The following is a 19,884-nucleotide window of genomic DNA, read 5'->3' on the forward strand; positions in this document are numbered from 1 at the left end:
AATGGCCAAATCACTCATTTCAGCAGAGAATAACAACTGACACCAGCTGATATTGTTGATGTTCCTAGCATTTTTAGAGTCCACTGGTTTTGCAGCACATTTGCTGTTCTTAGAATGATGTTGTCAATGCTTGATGTGATGAGAAGTGTTATTTTTCAGCCAACTTGTTGCAGAGATGGATGCTGATTTGGGCTGAAAAGAAATGACTTGCCCAAGTTCAGCCAGCTGGCTTCTATGCTTAATGGAGGACTAGAACCTGGATTTCCCCACTTTTAGTCCAGCATCCTCACCACTACATCATATTGGCTGACATCTATTGATACTATGTCAAACAATTATTGTATATTGGCAATCCATTGTCACTGATTATAGCTAGTGGGATTTGGCTCTTCTCAGAATTAATTATGCACCACTGGAATCTCTGTTGGGCCAGCACAGCAAAGTTCTTTGGTTTGTCTATAGAACAGCATATGTCAGTGAAGGTCAGCTTTTACCTATTTTATTTGATAAAGTTGTATGGTTCCATTGCTGTTTTCTTTGATATATAGATTGAAATTTAATTCTTAAATGTAAATAATGTATTACAGTATTTCTTGCCTCAAAATAATGACTGAAATCATTAGTTTTATTTGAAAGTGTTCACACACAAACTCATTTGTTATTTTAGGAATCAAGGAATTGCAAAGTTTGAGAAGCCCTGACTTAATGTAATAAATGAACACAATATTTACAGTGTCTAGTTGAGAGGACGATGCTTACTTCTGCTTCAAATAAAATGAATGGGTTCTCTGCAGCAGAAACTGATGAGATCAAGAAAGAATAAACCAGCTCTCTCCGACCCAGCAGCAGCCCATTCCTTGAAATATCCTGGGGGAGTGTTCAAATTTAAAATTAGCCTCCACTGATGCCCCAGTGCCTCAGTGATGCTACTAAAAACTCTTTTAAATCTAATTGCATAGGTGTGTGTGTGTGTGTGCGCGCACACGTGCGCCCCCTAGTTCATTGTGGACCCTCCTTGCTGGTAAAGCACTTGTCCAGAGGCAATCAGGACCTTGAATTGAGTCTTCCTAGTCCTGACATAAAACAGAATGGCAGCTGTCTTCCCATAATATTGTCATGGTCCCTGTTCCAATGTTCCTGGAAAACATCGTAACGGGATCCCATGCCCTGGTGCTGACATGAGTTGCTGTATGGGAGGGGGCTGCTCCTGTTCCTTGTACCAGGCTGCGATGCGAGGAGTGAAGAATGCATGTTTGGGTTATCTTGCCTTGTCAAGGACATTTCCCACAGACCGGCAGGAACCGTTAGGGGCACCTGCAGGGCGTGGAATTGTATTGACTTGGGGGGGAGGGACTGGAAGCCGTTTGGGGTTTTATTGGGAGACATCCCGCGCTTTTACTATTCTCAGCTTTGCTTCTGATCCTGCATACTATTCATTATTAAATCAGATATCCATGAAAGCCTTGTGTGAGTCTGATAGTGATTTTGAATAGGCAATCATTACAAATATGCACTTCTGCTACAGGGTATGTTAATGAGGTATTTTGTTTATTTATTTAATTTTTATCCCACCTTTATTATCTTTGTTCAACAGCAATTTACAGAGTTGAACGGGTAACATCTTTAAGTGAAAGACACATCTCCTCTTTCTTCCTTCTATCCATATGCCTATAGATTTTAATTTACAGCTTTAGTGAGCATATTAGTCTTCTAGTACCATTGCCTCCTTAAAGCCTGATTGAATTTACAGGAATGCTGGCTAACAATTCCCACAAGTGTATGTAGACAAAGATGGCCATGGAATAGCCTTTCCCTACCTAGCACCACGTGAAGACACTGGCTGGGAATTCTGGAAGTTGCAGGCTGATTGTCTCTGGAGATCACCAGATGAGGAAGACTGACATAAAAACTTGATGGACAGATTTAAGCAATTGCATTAGTATAAAAGTGACTGATGACATTGATGAAATATTGGACGTTTCATCTTTATTTATTTATTTATTTGTTGATTGTTTGATAGTAGAACAATGCAAATCAGCAACCTTCTCAGCTTCTAATTTTACTTTGTGGCAGAGCAGGCATATGCTGAAACAGACACTGCCTGATGCATTCCTGGTGATCTTCAGGTAGGATATCTGTCAGATGAAGGCTCATAGAATTCACACGACACTGGGGGATGAAAAAAGTCAAACATAACATTTACATCTCATATTCAACAATTGTTTCATACTGGCATTGTTTTATGAGCAAATTCACACAATGTTTTTTGATAATGTAGGGAAGATGCCAAATTTGCTAGAAACATCATCCACTTTGCAAATTAGTTACAATAAACAGCCATCTGCATACAAGCCTTCTGTTTCATTCAAACTATACTTCAGGAAGTATACTTAATCTCCAAAATATGCCTCCACTAAAAATTTACTTGGCACAACATGACAAGTATTTCTATTGATCCTAGTATATTCCCTTGATTTTGTATAGAGGTCATGATACTGTACATCTGGAAGTGCAGTTCTAATTATGGTTCTGTGCAGTGCCTTGGCAACATTATGTACAGTATGTGTCTTTGTTTTCAACATCTGTCATCAGCTATCCTTCTAGCAATTTTTACCTACCAAATATGACTTTTCTGAGCATGCAGAAAAATTATGAACAAAAATTTCTTTGTGTGTACCAGTTGGGACAAGAGGACACACATGCAGACTGAGACTCACCAGAGGCTGACGCAGTTCCAAATCATTTCAATCCACCAATTGAACAAATAGGATAATCTGGAGACATCATCTAGTGCAATTTTCTCTATACTCTCTAGATGTGTTTTGCTACAAATTCTATCATCCATTATGTTAGCTATAGATGATGAGAGTTGCAATAAAACACATCTGGAAGATATCTTGTTGAAAAAGGAGGGATTTGATACCGTTTGAATACAACTATGATAACCATATTTTCTTAAGATGCATCCTTTTTATTTATTATTTATTAGGTGTATTTCTAAACTACTTCCTGTTGTTAAAAAAAACCCCTGGAATAGTTGTGCAGGATCTGCTAGAGACAACTGGAGGGCCATACAAGCTCAGCAAAATAATACAGTAAATACACAAAACCATAGCAGCTTTCTACTACTAGAACTGCTAGAACCAGAATAGTAAAAATGTATTTAGATCTGATTGCCATGGCAACCCATTCAGCTCAATTATAATCCAAGAGGGTTGGGAATAAGCTCTAAAAGAACCTAGCTGTATAATTCAGTGATGTGTTAGGGTTTTCCAGTATACTCCTGTTTTCATCATCATTGATTAATTGTCTCTAACGTTTGGATAGACAAAATAAATTAGAACACCTTAAAGTGGCAGCTGATTTTAGTGTGCTTTTTGATCAATATTCTCATTCAAAAAGCTACTAACAGTGTAACTTGATTATCTGTCTTGATTAGACTATTCTAGCGCAGGGAAACACGTGGCCTTCAAGAATTCTTGAAACACTACTCTCAGGAGCCCTAGGCAGCATAGCCAGTGTGAGAGATGCTAGGAGCTACAGCTGTTGAACAACATCTGGAGGGCCAGAGATTCTGGCTCTTCACTCAGGCCTTTGACAAGGGAGAATGAGACCCCTCACTTCATCTCCCTTGCCATCTTTTATCTTTATGCTTTATTTTATTGTAATTTCTTTATTTGATGGTTGAGAGCTGCCCAGAGTCATTGAGAGTCAAGAAGCATACAAGTTTTAATAATAATAATAATAATAATAATAATAATAATAATAATAATAATTCTGTACTGCTGACATGAGCTTAATCTGAAAAATGTCTGGAAACTCCACCTGGTATAGAATGGAGCAGCTACAGTGCTCAAAGGAAAATAACTGTATGGGCATCGGACATTTTTTTCCCTTCAAGAATAGTTACAATCATTACCAAAACATTTCCAGCCCTAATTCAAATGGTAATTGTATTATAATTGGGTCCTTTGAATTATAATTTGATTATAATTTGTTAAGCTGTAAAAGTTACCTGAAGAGCCACATTCTCCCATTTGATCCCAGCAGGGGTGTCCACAGTGGTGGATGTCCACAGTATCAAAATGGCAGCCGCAATCAAGCAACTGAAACCCTGCCCTTTTTTACTTATGCAAAACACAACAAAAAGGTGCAGGCTTTGACTGCTTGGACATGTTTGTCATTTTGATGCTACTGACGTTCCTTCCACTGACACCCTTGATCCCAACTGTACTCTAGGTTCTGATGGTCAAGCCCTTCAATATATCCTGGTGTGTGCTGATGCTTGTTTGATCTGTAGTTGTTAGAGGCTCTCTTCTGCAACCCCCCTTTCCAATCATGAAAGCTCTCCTGCTTTTGCTGCTGACACAGGTGCCTGCAGGGTGGATAAAGGGGGGAGAAGCAGGAAGTGAAGTGAAGAAACATGCATCATTGTGATACAAACTCTGCCCCTTATGTACCTGTGAGTATGAAGGGGCAGAGCCTGCACTGTGACGTTGCAATGCATGTTCTATCATTAGGGTATCATTGTGGTTAGAAATAGATGCCTAGAGCTGCTGAAGGCCTACATAAATAAAAATAATGACAATGATAAAAAATAATAACCATCTAATATTGCTTACCCAAACATGAATGCTCACTATTTTTCCATGCCTTCTTTATCCTCCACCTCCAGCTCTCTTATCTTCTCCATCCTGAGGCGGCAGAATCGTTCTTCATCATTGTTGCTGCTGCTGCTGCTACTGCTGGAGGATCTATCCTGAATGAGCTTGATTGCCTTGGGATCCATTTCATCCATCTCCAGGCAGAGACAGGAGGAGTCACTTACCTTCAGTGAATTACCCCACATGTTCTCACACATGTCAGTTCCATTGGCATACATCTAGAATTCAGAGAGACATAAATGGTCTGGTTTACAGTATCATTTACCATCAGAACCACACTGTCCTCCTGCTTTTTGATCTTTACATCCAGGCCACTTTGAAAAATAATGTCTAAGGCAGGATGTGGCCTGGTACAATCAGGATGGTAGATAGAGGAACCAGTACTAGCAACAGCTCATTCAGGATCCAGCGCATACACCACATCAGGAATCTACTAATTGCTTTATTATGAGACCAAAAGCATTGGAGATGAAAAGAAACAAATCTTACCTAACCCTTTGTTTAGGATTTTAGCCTCTCTCCTTTTCAGCTTTATAAAACAGATTTACCCTATACCAAGATTTTTGTCCAATTAATCCAGTATTTTCATTTCTGATTAGTACTGTCTTTCTGAAATAAGGGCAGGCAACTTTGGTAGCCAGGAACTACACAGTTTAAGTTCATACTACAGTATTCATGCATTTCTAGTTTCAAAGTTGGGAAGGGGCTTTATTTTAGGTCACTGTGGTCAGAGTGAATTCTGGGATTACAAGAAAGTGGTTTGGGGGCTGTCTCAGCAAACATTTTCTTGATTTTTCTTTTATCTAGAGATGCATGAGCTCTATCACTGAATTAGCCAAACACATGCATTTCTAGATCAGCCTTCCCATAACAGACATCCTCCAAATTTCTAGCTGGCATGGTTAATGATACTTTGAAATATAGTAATGCATTGCTATCTAAACTAGTGTGATAATTTCTGTATTGTATGTGCACAAAATGAAAGGAGATTCCTTTTATACAATATTAATATATACTTTGCTTCGAAAACACCTGTTTTAGATTAACCTAGTTTAAAATATATATTGGTACATTACCTTACCTTAACACTCTTTTACCAAGTTTAAAGTTTGGAAGATAGACTTCATAATAGTTTTTATAGTTTTTAAAATGACTGTTTTATATACAGTATTCATTGGTTTTCTTTTTTAACTGACTGTTGTACATTGCCCAGAGTCACACTTTTGTGAGATGGGTGGCCATTCAAACATGATAAATAAATAAAAATAAAGTAATAAATACACTTAATCTGCACTTTAATTTAAAAGGTATTATTATTATTGGTGGCACGCATTAGCAGTACTAAAATATTTTAGAATTTAGAGAGGGTGAATATATGAGTTTCCTCTTGTTAAATTAGAAACATTTGCTAGATTAGAGCATCAGCACTAAATATAAATAAATAAAATATAAAGAAAATATAAATAATAAAAATATAAATAAAGCCATTTAGCCTTTGCCACTTTAACATTACTGTATGGTACTATCTATGGTTCAGGAGTCGCTTATCATTACCTCATTGTATGGGATGCACTCATTCCTACAATGATTCTCTTCTTTTTCATCAATTTCCCAATCAGTCAACCAATTGCTGACACAAGTGAGATCTTTCTTACAAGCTTCATACCTATAAGATAAGAGAAAGCACAAAAGTATACGTCTTATTTGTGTTTTACCACCCCATGTAATGCAACATAGTAGTATGTGGTTTTATTGACTATAGGTTTTTTTTTAAAATTCAAGTCAGTGCTCCTTCAGGATATTATTGGAAATTATTCTTTACAAATATACAGGGCACTTTGAAACAAGGACATTTGCAGGACAAGGGAAGAAAAAATAATACCCCTAGAACCATGTGGCATGTTACAATGATTCTAGAATGTATATTAAAAACAAATTTATACCTTTCCTAGGTGATAGCTATTGGCAGACTATTAAGGAGGGAAGAATACTTAATGGCTAGAGTTGTGGTCAAATTCCAGCTCCCAAACAGTGCTATTTTCTCCCGATCACTGCAGTATCAACGTAGAGATGAAAATACTGTAGTGTAGAGAAGTAGCACTAGACTGGAGCTTATAGAGTGCACTTCGTTGTTCCCATTTCTCATTTCCCAGACCCTTCCAACAGTTTTGACCATAACATTGTCTTCAGTTCTGCAGACCAGACTGCAGAAAACTGGCAGGACAGACCATGATCCAGTCTGTGCTCTGCCTCCAGCTGATTGATAGAAGAGTGCAAAAAAGATTGTTAGTGTCATGCTCTAAGGTACTACAGGTCCAGAAATAATACTTGGCAGCAGCATGGTTTGTGAAACACCTCTCTGGATGGTTTTCACAGTCCCAGCACATCCCACTATCTCTATTTGCAGTTTATGTTTGTGTAGGGGTCCTGAACGAAGCCAGGAGGCCACCTTTCTCTGTGAAGAACCTGAAAACAGAATGCAGCATCACTGGAGGACCGAGAATTGGGATGTAAGGTGAGGCAAGAGTTCCACCAAGGTGTGTGGGGGGGAGATAAACCAAAGCTCTACAGAATGCCAGCAGAAAGGCTGCCTTCTTCATTCTGAATTGTGCTACAACCAAACCAGAGACTAATTGTCTGCCAAAGAACAATAGTTTGAAAACACAGAAGTACAAAACAGATTCTGGAATGGTGCAAAGAGATTGTTTGGAAAGCCCAGAATCTAGAGGTCTGCAGTTTTAGAAAGTAAGTGGTCCCAGAAGAATATTAGTTAATGCTTTATTTTCCAATCAGAACCATTCATGTGCATGCAGGGTCATCAACATGTACAGTTCAGAATTGCTACTCTCCATACTGGGTGGAATTGGCCATGTTTCAGCATTTCAAAAAAAAAGTAGTTCTATCAGTAGAATACACAGCTGAAAATCTCCAACACAACAGAGTTCAATCCAAACAAAAAAACAAAAAACTATGCTAGCCATCTCCAAAATCTTGAACATGTCCAGTTAATTTTTTAATTTTGTTTTTTGAATGTCAGACTTTTGCCAGCACCAGCTCTTTCAAGAAACACTTGGCAACCTTGCTGGGTACAGAAAAACTTCATGTGGCAACAAACTTTGGTATCTTGTCATCTGATCTATGGAACAGATCTATTACAAAATAATAGTAATAGACAGCTCACTGCATCATTTCAAATTCTATTTTTCTAAGGGATTTTGTTGTTTATTTGTTCAGTCGCTTCCGACTCTTCGTGACTTCATGGACCAGCCCACGCCAGAGCTTCCTGTCGGTTGTCGCCACCCCCAGCTCCCCCAGGGACGAGTCCGTCACCTCTAGAATATCATCTATCCATCTTGCCCTTGGTCGGCCCCTCTTCCTTTTGCCTTCCACTCTCCCTAGCATCAGCATCTTCTCCAGGGTGTCCTGTCTTCTCATTCTGTGGCCAAAGTATTTCAGTTTTGCCTTTAATATCATTCCCTCAAGTGAGCAGTCTGGCTCCACACCGCAGTTCCAAAGCATCTATCTTCCTTCTCTCAGCCTTCCTTATGGTCCAGCTCTCGCAGCCATATGTTACTACTGGGAATACCATTGCTTTAACTATGCGGACCTTTGTTGTCAGTGTGATGTCTCTGCTCTTAACTATTTTATCGAGATTTGTCATTGCTCTTCTCCCAAGGATTAAACGTCTTCTGATTTCCTGACTGCAGTCAGCATCTGCAGTAATCTTTGCACCTAGAAATACAAAGTCTTTCATTGCTTCTACGTTTTCTCCCTCTTTTTGCCAGTTATCAATCAAGCTGGTTGCCATAATCTTGGTTTTTTTGAGGTTTAGCTGCAAGCCAGCTTTTGCACTTTCGTCTTTCACCTTCATCATAAGGCTCCTCAGTTCCTCTTCACTTTCAGCCATCAAAGTGGTATCATCTGCATATCTGAGGTTGTTAATGTTTCTTCCAGCAATTTTAACTCCAGCCTTGGATTCCTCAAGCCCAGCATATCGCATGATATGTTCCGCGTACAAGTTGAATAGGTAGGGTGAGAGTATACAGCCCTGCCGTACTCCTTTCCCAATCTTAAACCAGTTCGTTGTTCCGTGGTCTGTTCTTACTGTTGCTACTTGGTCGTTATACAGATTCCTAGGAGGCATACAAGATGACTTGGTATCCCCATACCGCTAAGAACTTGCCACAATTCGTTATGGTCCACACAGTCAAAGGCTTTAGAATAGTCAATAAAACAGAAATAGATGTTTTTCTGAAACTCCCTGGCTTTTTCCATTATCCAGCGGATATGGGCAATTTGGTCCCTAGTTCCTCTGCCTTTTTTAAACCCAGCTTGTACATCTGGCAATTCTTGCTCCATGAATTGCTGAAGTCTACCTTGCAGGATCTTGAGCATTACCTTACTGGCATGTGAAATGAGTGCCACTGTTCAATAGTTTGAACATTAGTGTTTCCCTTTTTTGGTATGGGGATATAAGTTGATTTTTTCCAATCTGATGGCCATTCGTGTGTTTTCCAAATTTGCTGGCATATGGCATGCATCACCTTGACAGCATCATCTCACAAGATTTTGAACAGTTCAGCTGGGATGCCGTCATCTCCTGCTGCCTTGTTATTAGCAATGCTTCTTAAGGCCCATTCAACCTCACTCTTCAGGATGTCTGGCTCTAGCTCACTGACCACACCGTCAAAGCTATCCCCAATATTGTTATCCTTCCTATACAGGTCTTCCGTATATTCTTGCCACCTTTTCTTGATCTCTTCTTCTTCTGTTAGGTCCTTGCCATCTTTGTTTTTGATCATACCCATTTTTGCCTGGAATTTACCTCCGATGTTTCTAATTTTCCGGAAGAGGTCTCTTGTCCTTCCTATTCTATTGTCTTCTTCCACTTCCGTGCATTGCTTGTTTAAAAATAATTCCTTATCTCTTCTGACTAACCTCTGGAATTTTGCATTTAATTGGGCATATCTCCCCCTATCACTGTTGCCTTTTGCTTTCCTTCTTTCTTGGGCTACTTCTAGTGTCTCAGCAGACAGCCATTTTGCCTTCTTGGTTTTCTCTTTCTTTGGGATGTATTTTGTTGCCGCCTCCTGAACAATGTTGCGGGCTTCTGTCCATAGTTCTTCCGGGACCCTATCAACTAAGTCCAGTCCCTTAAATCTATTCTTCACCTCCACTGCATATTCCTTAGGAGTATTAGTGAGCTCATATCTAGCTGATCTGTGGGTCTTCCCTAATCTCTTTAGTCTGATCCTAAATTGTGCAATAAGAAGTTTGTGATCTGAACTACAGTCAGCTCCAGGTCTTGTTTTTACCGGCTGTATAGATGTCCGCCACCTTTGGCTGCAAAGGATGTAGTCAATCTGATTTCGGTGTTGTCCATCTGGTGAAGTCCATGTATAAAGCCGTCTCTTAGGTTGTTGGAAGAGAGTGTTTGTTATGCAGAGTGAGTTGCTTGGCAAAATTCTATCAGCCTATGTCCTGCTTTGTTTTGTTCTCCCAGGCCATGCTTACCTGTAATTCCAGGTGTCATTTGACTGCCCACCTTAGCATTCCAGTCTCCTGTGATGAAAATAAGATCTCTTTTAGGCGTGTTGTCCAGTAGGTGCTGCAGAATTTCATAGAACTGCTCTACTTCAGCTTCTCCAGCATCTGTGGTTGGGGCGTATATTTGGATCACTGTGATGTTAGATGGCTTGCCAAGAATTTGAATTGAGATCATTCTATCGGTTTTTTGGATTGTATCCAAGCACTGCTTTAGCCACTTTACTATTAATTATGAAGGCTACTCCATTTCTTCTGTGGTCCTCTTGTCCACAGTAGTAGATCTGGTGGTCATTTGATGTGAAGTGGCCCATTCCAGTCCATTTCAGTTCACTGACGCCCAAAATGTCTATCTTTAATCTTGACATCTCACGAATAACCACATCCAATTTGCCCTGGCTCATAGAACTTACATTCCAGGTTCCAATGGTGTGTTGATCCTTAGAACGTCAGATTCGCTGTTCATCACCAGCACCGTCGGCCGCTAGCCGTCCTTTCGGCTTTGAGCTATCTGCGTCATCACGTCTGGGGCTAGTTGAACTCATCCTCTGTTCCTCCCCAGTAGCATTTTGACCATCTTCCGACCTGGGGGTCTCATCTTCTGATGGTATACCGACATATCTCTGGTTGTACTGATCCATTGAGTTTTCACTGCAAGAATATTGGGGTGGGTTGCCATTACCTTCCCCAGGGATTGCATTTAGTCTGACCTCTCTGTCATGACCTTCCCGTCTTGGGTGGCCCTTCACGGTTTAGCTCATGGCATCATTGAGGTGCTCAAGCTGCAGCACCACGACAAGGTAACGATCCTTTGCTGAAGTTCTAAGGGATATCATCTTAAAATGAAAGATGCATAGTCTCACAGGAATACTAAATAATACTCTGTTCTGTCCTGGAAAAAATACATGTGGGTTTACTTCTCAGCATAATTTTTTCATATGGTAAGAGAAAGTTATTGGTAAGCCAGTAAGAATTTTTAGAATAATAAATTTGCATTGGAAAGTTTGATTTTGCCCCCCAGAATGAAGAATTAGTAATGAATTTAAGTGCAAACAGAATCTTCTTAATTTTTTTGAATATAGCAAGAAGGAGATGTGGGTAGGGGAATTCATTTGTATGAACTCTGTAAAGGCCAACCTACCAGTTATCACAGAACGTTTGACATATGGGGACAGAAGAAATAGCAGCTGCATATTCAGGATGAGCCCAGTTAGCGGCATATGGCGAGCACCTATAAAAGCACTCTAATTTCTTCATGTAAGTTTCACACCTGTTATTATGGGAAAAACATCCACTGTTATTACATGAAAAATTCCATCACTGCAACTGGGAAATTGGTTGGAAACTTTAAGTCAGTTGCTCCTTAGATTTATAATTCTGAAATTATACTCCAATCTTATTAAAGTGAATACCAGGTTTCATATCAAGGCTACATTAATACTTCATGAATGTTGTTGGTAACATTGGGTAGCAACGCCAGAGGCCTGAAGAGAGGATTTATTATAATTCCCCTCTTCACCTAGTTTCTCTTGCTACATTGTCTTACCGTTTGCCTTAATTCAATTGCCTTGCATTGAATTAATATACTATAAGTCACTCTGAGAATCTTTGGATTTTGGACTGAAAATTAAAACAAAAAGCTTCAAAGATAAATAAATAAATAAATAAATATGAATGTATCACTACTTTTAGAAAAGCCATTAAGAACATATTTTTAATTTGGCTATTAAAAGTATGTACTGTTGCTCAAACATCTATAAATGTTCTAATATCTTTTCATCACTTTATATTCATATATGTCCTAAATTTAGTAATTCTGCGATCTTCATTAAATAGCTGTTGGATTCTAATTATGGCATAAAAGATGCAAAGTACAATGCCATCTCAAATTTATAAATGCTCTGTAACACCTTAACCTAGAAATATAAACTATGTATTCAACACAGAAAAACAGTTTTTCTTTAAAAGCTATGGCAGAAGTATGGCATATAGCATGTTCATAGAAACATGTGAAAAAGAAAAAAAAACTTACATTTTGCTAAAATTTCCACATCTGTTCCAGAAGGTAGTATTTATTTTAATGACTGGTGAATGAGCTAGTTCTTCTGTAATGTCTGCATAGCAACAGGCAGCTGTGGGGAATTAAGAAACAAAGAGTTTTTAATAAAGGCTTACTTTCTAACACAATTACAACTGTGAAGACTCTGACCTGCTTAAATACCCACAATAGCCCATGTTCTTAAAATTGGAATTGAGTCTTGGGGCACTTTCAGAGGAGCAATCTGTCTGTTATCCCAAGTCTTCCAATTCCTCTTGAAAATGCAGCTGGGATTAATCTTCATGTTTTGACTCCTTCTGAATCTATGGAACTCACAAAGAACTGACAGCCAATCAGTAGTTGCTTTTTCAGGCCAACATCTGAGCAAGGACAGCTATTAGCCAATCATGTTCATCTATTATCCACTACATAATTATTTCCTTTGCCTGTTAGTTTCATACCTAAATCTGTGTCCTTTCCTCACTTAAAAAAAATCTGTCCGTCTGTCTGTCTATCTGGTAGCCTAGTCTCCCCTTTCTTTATCTTACTAAAAAAGTGTTCTATGAAAGCCTCAGATGGGTGGCAGAGGTTGATACCTATGGACTCATCTGTAATGACTATGACATAGCAAATGTTTGTAATTTGGAATGTAAGAGGAAGTCAGAATTGAAAGAAAGAAAAATAGATATGTGGGGAATCTGTAAAACTAAGGAAGGGAAGAATTTAACAGAGCTGAAAGAAGATAGTCTGATTTTGTGAAGTGGTTTTGCTGAAACATGTGGAGAAGTAAAAAATTAGTAGCTTGAATGAAAATGCTAAAATTATGTCAAAAATTATGACTTGATGGCATCTATACTGTTCTTAGAATGTATGAAAGTAAGAATTCCTAAGGTGGTGATAGTTGCATGTTAAGCTGCAGTGAACAGTGATAATAAAAGAACTAGGGATGAGTTGGGGAAAAATATAGACCATTCTTTATTCTATTAGGGGCTATGAATGGATGGGTGGAAAAAAGACTAAAGAGTACAGAAAAATAATTGGTGTCACTTGGAGACCTAAGAATGTATGAAAATAGTGACTGATGAATATCTGCTTTGTAAAATGTCTACTTCGAATACATGTTTTAAGCATAAGTGTATTCATAGGTACACATAGAAAAATAATAAATAAAAAGAATGATTTAATTGTTTATGATGAAAGATTGAGAGGAGTGAAGGAAGGAAGGAAGTGAAGATTAGTGAAGGAAACGAGTGATGAAAGATTCTGAAAGCGGGGATTGATTATGTGCCAACAAGTTGTTGTTGACTTTTAGCAACCACATAGATACATTTTTCTTGGCAGACCATTATTTAGCAGAATCAAGAGGGGATCCCTGGAAAAAAATGGACATGGAAGAAAAAGAAAGGGGCATCAGTGAACGTAGAATATTATAGGAAGAGAAAGTATGAATCCTGAATGAAAGAGAAGTAGAACATAGATTATTCTCTCCACAGAATACATGGTAAGTGGACATAAGTAAGGAAGATGTGGAAGCTGCTTAAAATAGAATGAAAAGAGTTACGTTACACAATGCCACAGAAAAACGTGGCATTATGCTAACAGGAAGTATGAAAAAGGATATTTGTGGAATGATGACCTGAAAGAGGCTACGGGTGAGGAAAAAAGTCTGTATAGATACTACAAAAATGAGAATGAGAGAAAGAAACTAAGCAATGTGTATGGACAGAAAAAAGATATCTTCAAAGAATGTAGTCAGAGATAATAAGGGACAGTTAAGATTTTAAGAGGCAGAAAAAATGCTGAACAATTTTGATGAGAATAAAAAATTATGTTGGAAATGGATGAAGAGGGAACCTCTAGCAGAAAGAATGGAATTAGAAATAAAAGTAAGTGAATTATTTGTGATGAAACTGAAGTGCAGGAATGCTAGGAGTGTTTTAGAAATTTGTATGGAAATGACAGTTTACGTCAAAGAGTACACTTAAAACAAACGTTATAAATGTTAATGTTCAGGAAAAGAATTGATGAAAAGGAGTGTTGAAAAATAGTATAACTCTGTAGGAAGGGATGGTTTAACTGGAGAAGTGTTAAAATATGGATGGGGTTTGCATATGGAGTGGCTGAGTGTCTTATTTACCATAAGTGGGAAGACTGCAGCTGTGACTGAAGACTGGAAGAATGGTGCTATTGTCCCCCCATACAAAGGGAAAGAGGAGTAGTACAAATGAATTAAAAGAAATAAACAAGCATAGGTGAATTTGTTTGTTAAGTGTACCTGGGAAAATGTTTGGTAGAATTCTGATTGAAGGTTATGAAAAGCGACAATCAGCAACATTTGGGAAGTGCAGTATGGTATTACGACAAGCAGATTTTTGCTCTTCAGCAAAGAGGGTTAAGGTTAGGGTTAGGATCACTGAGAAATGTATGAGTGTGAGAAGCAAACTTTACTGTACATTTAGAGAAAGCATATAAAGTGAGCTAAGCTAATGGAACGTTTTATGTAAATATGGAATTGAAAGCTGTTGCAGTAAGAATAGTATGTTGCAAGTAAAGCATGTGGAAGAATAATTGAAATGTTTAGCAAATGGTCCAACACTGAACAGGAATATGAAAAGAATGTTTGATATATTCATCTGGAGTAATGTATTTATGGATAAATGTATAAAATGTATAAAAAATGCTCTTCGTAACATTAGAGGTGTGTTGATTGGGTACATGAATGTGTGTACGCTTTTGCATACAGATATTGCTGTGTTGTTGACTGAGAACCCAAATGATTTGCAGCATTGTTGATTGTACAATGCAACAAGGAGAATGGATCTGAAATTAACGTATTAGGGTGATTGCATTTGACAGGAAAAATGAGAGCAGCTTTGTAGAATGTTTTCTAAAGATGAGAAAAATATGAAAACAATTAAGATGTACCAATGCTGTAGAAAGGTAGTGGGTAACATTTGGTCTGTTTCCTCCCACTCTTTTGGAGCAGTGGATGCTTGGCCTTTTTTCTCTAGCCTTGGGATTGGAATGTACCTGCTCCACGTTTACACAATGATATGCCTGACCTCGGCAGCCTTGGTTCCCACCTCACTAGCTTTTACACAGTGAATGACCTATACAAAATAAGTATGTTTGGGTGCTTTGGTTGTTCAGAGTGAATGAATGGGGGGCTAATTGCAAAACTAATATATGAAGGAAGACTGAGTGGCGTATGGATGTGATGGAAGAACAATGATTTGTAAGGATACAAAGTATGAAGAGATATAGTGAATGGTTTTGGTATGAACTGTTTCCTTTTTCTACCTCAGGCTTGAATTTCTTGGCTTATTAATTCTTACTCTTTTCTGTGTTTTATTTTAATCTTTACAGTCCCTGTACTTTGTTATTATTTAAGTACAGAAGTAATCAATTAGCCCCTAGTGTGCATGTGTGCATGCTTGTGTGTGTACCCACACACATGTAATGTAACTATACTATGAAATTTAGTTCACATTAGTTGCATGAACAAATGATAATACGAAGTTCAAAGTAATCCTTCAGGACCCCCTGTTAACAAAGGCACCGGCAGACAGCCTGTTGGTCACATAAAGACTAGCTTTTAATAATAGTTTTTGCAGCACTTACATTTGGCATATAGGGTACATTCCTGCAAGTATTTCTCTTGGGTGGGCCTTGGCTTGTGACCAGCCCCTTCCAGACACGCTTGTCTCTTTCCAGTGCTAGGCACGAAGACAGCAAGGAACAGGAGCACTGCAAATTGCAACATCTTCTTGTTACTGCTATTCTTGTAAAGGCTCCTGCATGGAAGATGACATTTCAGTCATAAGGGTGGTTTATGAAAGTTTTTTTTTTCAATCCATTCAATCATATCCGATTCTCAGAGACTGCCTGGACAAGTCCCTGCAGCTTTCTTGGCAAAGAGGTTTTTCAGAAGTTGTTTGCATTGCCTCCTTCCTAGGGCTGAGAGAAAGTGACTGGCTCAGGGTCATCCAGCTACCTTTGTGCCGAAGGTGGGACTAGTACTCACAGTCTCCCGGTTTCTAGCCTGGTGCCTTAACCACACCACCACACTGGCTCTCTATGAAACAGTAGGGGCAACCTTAATGTGAAATGTCAGAAATAACTGCAACTAAAATGTAGTAGAGTGGAACAGTTTTCCTTCATATGTATCAGCCTTAAACAATCAATCTGAAAATGTATTTATTCAATTTAAATTATGCTTTTCTATTCAAATTAATGTTTATAGAAATTTGCCTTTAAAGCAAATATGGCCCAAAGAGCAGCCGATTATTTTCCTGCTTCACCCCTTTTCTCGCCTAACCCTCTTGCCTGAAGAAGAGTTCTAAGAATTTAGAAACTTTCCAGTAATTTTATAAAATGTGATTTGATAACAGTATGGCCCCTGTAGATTTGGATTTCTTTTCTCATGGTGAATACAACTATTGTTGCTTTTGTACTGAGTATATCAACATAGCTTATGACTATTTCGATTCAAGGACTATGTATATGGTTTCTGTATCTGAAATTTCTAAAAAGAGGACAGTGTGGAGAAAGTCTTCCCACAACGGGCATGCCACATGTATTTATTTTTTTTATCTCCCACCTCAGTGCCGCATCCCAGCATGCATTCTGTCCCTCAGGCCATAAGATCTAATAGAAACAGATATTAGTAACTGGGGTTGAAGCAGCCTTTGTCACTGTGGGAGTGGTCAAGTAATTAATGAGAGCTAACTACCTACTAGTATTCTAAAGGCACAAATGGAAAATTATGCTCCAGTAGAAACCTCCATAACCTGAAAAAATTCTGTGTTCTCCACTGTCTGCCACGTAATTGTATATTAATAGTCAGGAAGGTTCTTTACTCTTTTGACTTTCTACATTTATCCACTGATTAGCAGAACATATATGTTGCTTTACATTATGAACCCCACCAAAAGACATTCAGAAGTTGCAGGCACTTGACTTCTTGAAGTCTTTTGAGGCATCCATGTTTCCTTTTTGGGTTCTAACTTCCTGGCCATTGCAGAATATGAAGAAGTTAATGTTGTTTCACAATATGTTGCTTGGATTTCCTTTTAGTTGTATTACAACAATAAAATGTTGGAAATACAGTTTTATTATCTGAGAAACTTTGATCTGGAGTAATAAACAGTGTTGCACAGTTAAAAACTTTTCTGTATTAGAGGATACCTAAACTGGAGTAACAAGTGATGCTTCACTATAAAGCAAGGTTTCTCAACCTGGGCCACTTCAAGATGTGTGGACTGCAACTTCCAGAATTCCCCAGTGATGCTGGTTGAGGAATTCTGGGATTTGAAGTCCACACATCTTAAATGGCCCAGGTTGAGAAACCCTGCTAAAGTTAAAATACTTTTCACTGGGATAGATAGGAGCACGGTTTTGTCTAAGACCAGTCACAAATGGATAGTATCAAGATTTGTCAAACTCATTGTCAATATATTATTAAAGATGTCCATTATTTTTCACTTAAATACTCATATTCTCTGTGAACTCTCATCCAGAAGTTTTTTAGGGTTTTTTTTTAGTTGCTTCAATTAAGAAACTATAACTGCCAAAGTCTCATTTTACATGGACAGGCACTTGTTTGGCTAGTGAAACTGAATAGTTCCAAACCCTGGCAAAATCTTTTCTTGAAAGCCAAGACCATCTTACTCTGGTATTTCTAGGAACATTATTTAAACAATGCTGCTATCTATGAATCTGAGCATAGGGCAGGATTTGATATTTAGCCCTTTACTTTGCATGGTGAGTCCAGATCCTTTTGTTTGCTAATTTATAATGTACAAGAAAACTAGAACAAGACAACCTTTTTTCAGGTGTAACTGAGAAAAATAGTGACAGAAAGCAATTTAACTCCAATTCCAATCCTCCCTGACACAATAAATAAATTAAATTTTAGAGTAACGTTTCAGAAAAGTTGTATTACCTAATATTTCCAGTAATTAACATTAGAAATTTGAATTTTTACAGGACGTGAACTATAAATGATTTGGTTACTGAGGAGTTAACTAGGCATTTCCCCAGACAGGGCACTTGAACTACAATTCCAAGTTGTTGATAAATGCCATTTTTAAGATTATTAACTGTGGTAGATTTGGCATAATATATGGACAATAATAATGGAGAGCCAGTTTGGTCTTAGACCTCTTATTGCCTCCTTCCCAGAAGACGCATTTTAAAACAAATCTCTCTTCCTCTCAATATTTTCAATTATTTCTTAAATATAGAAAAATAATGTGGCTATATTCACACAATGGTTGAACAAAATAGAAACACACATACTTATGTCTTAGGGTATTGTGTGAACACAGGTTATTATGTTGAACAATAAGGTTATTTTTATTTAGCATGTTATATGAACACATCTGCTTGTGATTTATTAACTATAGTTTATGGTGTGATGTGTTGTATGAGGTCAGCCGTTACACAAAGAAGATCAGTTAATATACAGTACAGTGTCGTATCTGATGCAATAACGGATTAAAAGCAAAAACAGACATGCTATTACATGTGTGAATACATTTTATGTGCTGATTCCCCTTTAACACTAACACCTTGGAGTTGAATGGAGAAGGAAAAGGAACAGTGCCTGCAAGGAAGGAGGCTAGCTGTTTACAGTATGCAAAGGCCTAACTCAAAAAGCCACCATGATGCCTACTCACTTTTCCTTCCAAAAGGGAAGTTTCTATCCTAAAGTGGTGAACATCCTTTTAAGTAATGGGTTATAAGATTTGCCAAAGCAAGGACTGTAGAATTAGTACTAATAATTATTCTAATTCATCAGTTCCAAGGCAAATGAAGCCAAATCTAAACACTGATTTCTTACCTCTCTTGTTGGCTTTCTGTTCTTTTCCCTCTGGAAGGAGACTGAGTTAAAAAAAAAAAGTTCCTGGTCTTTTCTGTCTACTGTACCCTCTGTAAATGTTGATTATCAGCAAAAACCCATAGTTTGCAAAGTAAAGTTTCTTGAACTGTTGCAAAAGCTAACAGACTTATCTCTGGGTCTTTTATAGTTGGGATGTTGTCTTTCTTACTTTGTTAGGGCCAATCAGAAACTTCTACAGAAGGCCTGAAAACTTGCAATCCATCTAATAAAATGCTACAGATAGACATTGAGAGGTATACTCATGTTTACGGATAGCTAAATCACATTGCTCATACACTAATTTCAACAATTAGGAGTACAGTATTGAACCCAAGGCTGCAGAATTTTCTTTGTTTGAAATACAAAGCTATAGCAAGTCCCTCCTTCATATTTTAAAATCTCTTTTTAGTTAAAGCTATGAGCTGACTCAGTTTGAGAGTCAGCTACCCTGTTAGCAAAACCAAAATTACTGGTAGGCTGCTGTGTTTGATTTAACATATCCTAGTTATGGAGATGCCTGTACTTATGTCAGTTCCGTAACTCCATTCTTGATACTCTAGTGGTAAGGGCTGCAAAATTTGGGAAGTGTCATTCTACTACATCTGGAAGACACCAAACTGGGAAAACTTAGTTTTAAACATGCCTGTCTCATTCTTTGAGCATAGGACAAAATATAATTATTTGCTGCCTTTTTGCTTGTTTTCAGCAAACAGTTTGAAACTTTATACTGAAAGGCATAGTAAATACTATATTTA

The 19,884-nt window shown here is 38.0% G+C and overlaps 1 protein-coding gene across 1 annotated transcript; it reads right to left on the minus strand.

The window, feature by feature from the left end:
* Nucleotides 1-1,951: 1,951 nt before the first annotated feature.
* LOC134493373 (riboflavin-binding protein-like) lies at nt 1,952-19,246 on the minus strand. Its single transcript, XM_063297856.1, has 7 exons — nt 19,091-19,246; nt 15,868-16,040; nt 12,241-12,340; nt 11,350-11,478; nt 6,219-6,330; nt 4,623-4,882; nt 1,952-2,169 (listed from the first exon to the last, which is right to left on the minus strand). Exons 2-6 carry the CDS (start codon nt 16,007-16,009, stop codon nt 4,640-4,642), a joined length of 726 nt encoding a protein of 241 aa, XP_063153926.1. The 5' UTR covers nt 16,010-16,040; nt 19,091-19,246; the 3' UTR covers nt 1,952-2,169; nt 4,623-4,639.
* Between the last annotated feature and the right edge of the window lie 638 nt (nt 19,247-19,884).

The sequence above is a fragment of the Candoia aspera genome, chromosome 3 (assembly GCF_035149785.1).
Source record: "Candoia aspera isolate rCanAsp1 chromosome 3, rCanAsp1.hap2, whole genome shotgun sequence".
Classification (NCBI taxonomy): domain Eukaryota; kingdom Metazoa; phylum Chordata; class Lepidosauria; order Squamata; family Boidae; genus Candoia; species Candoia aspera.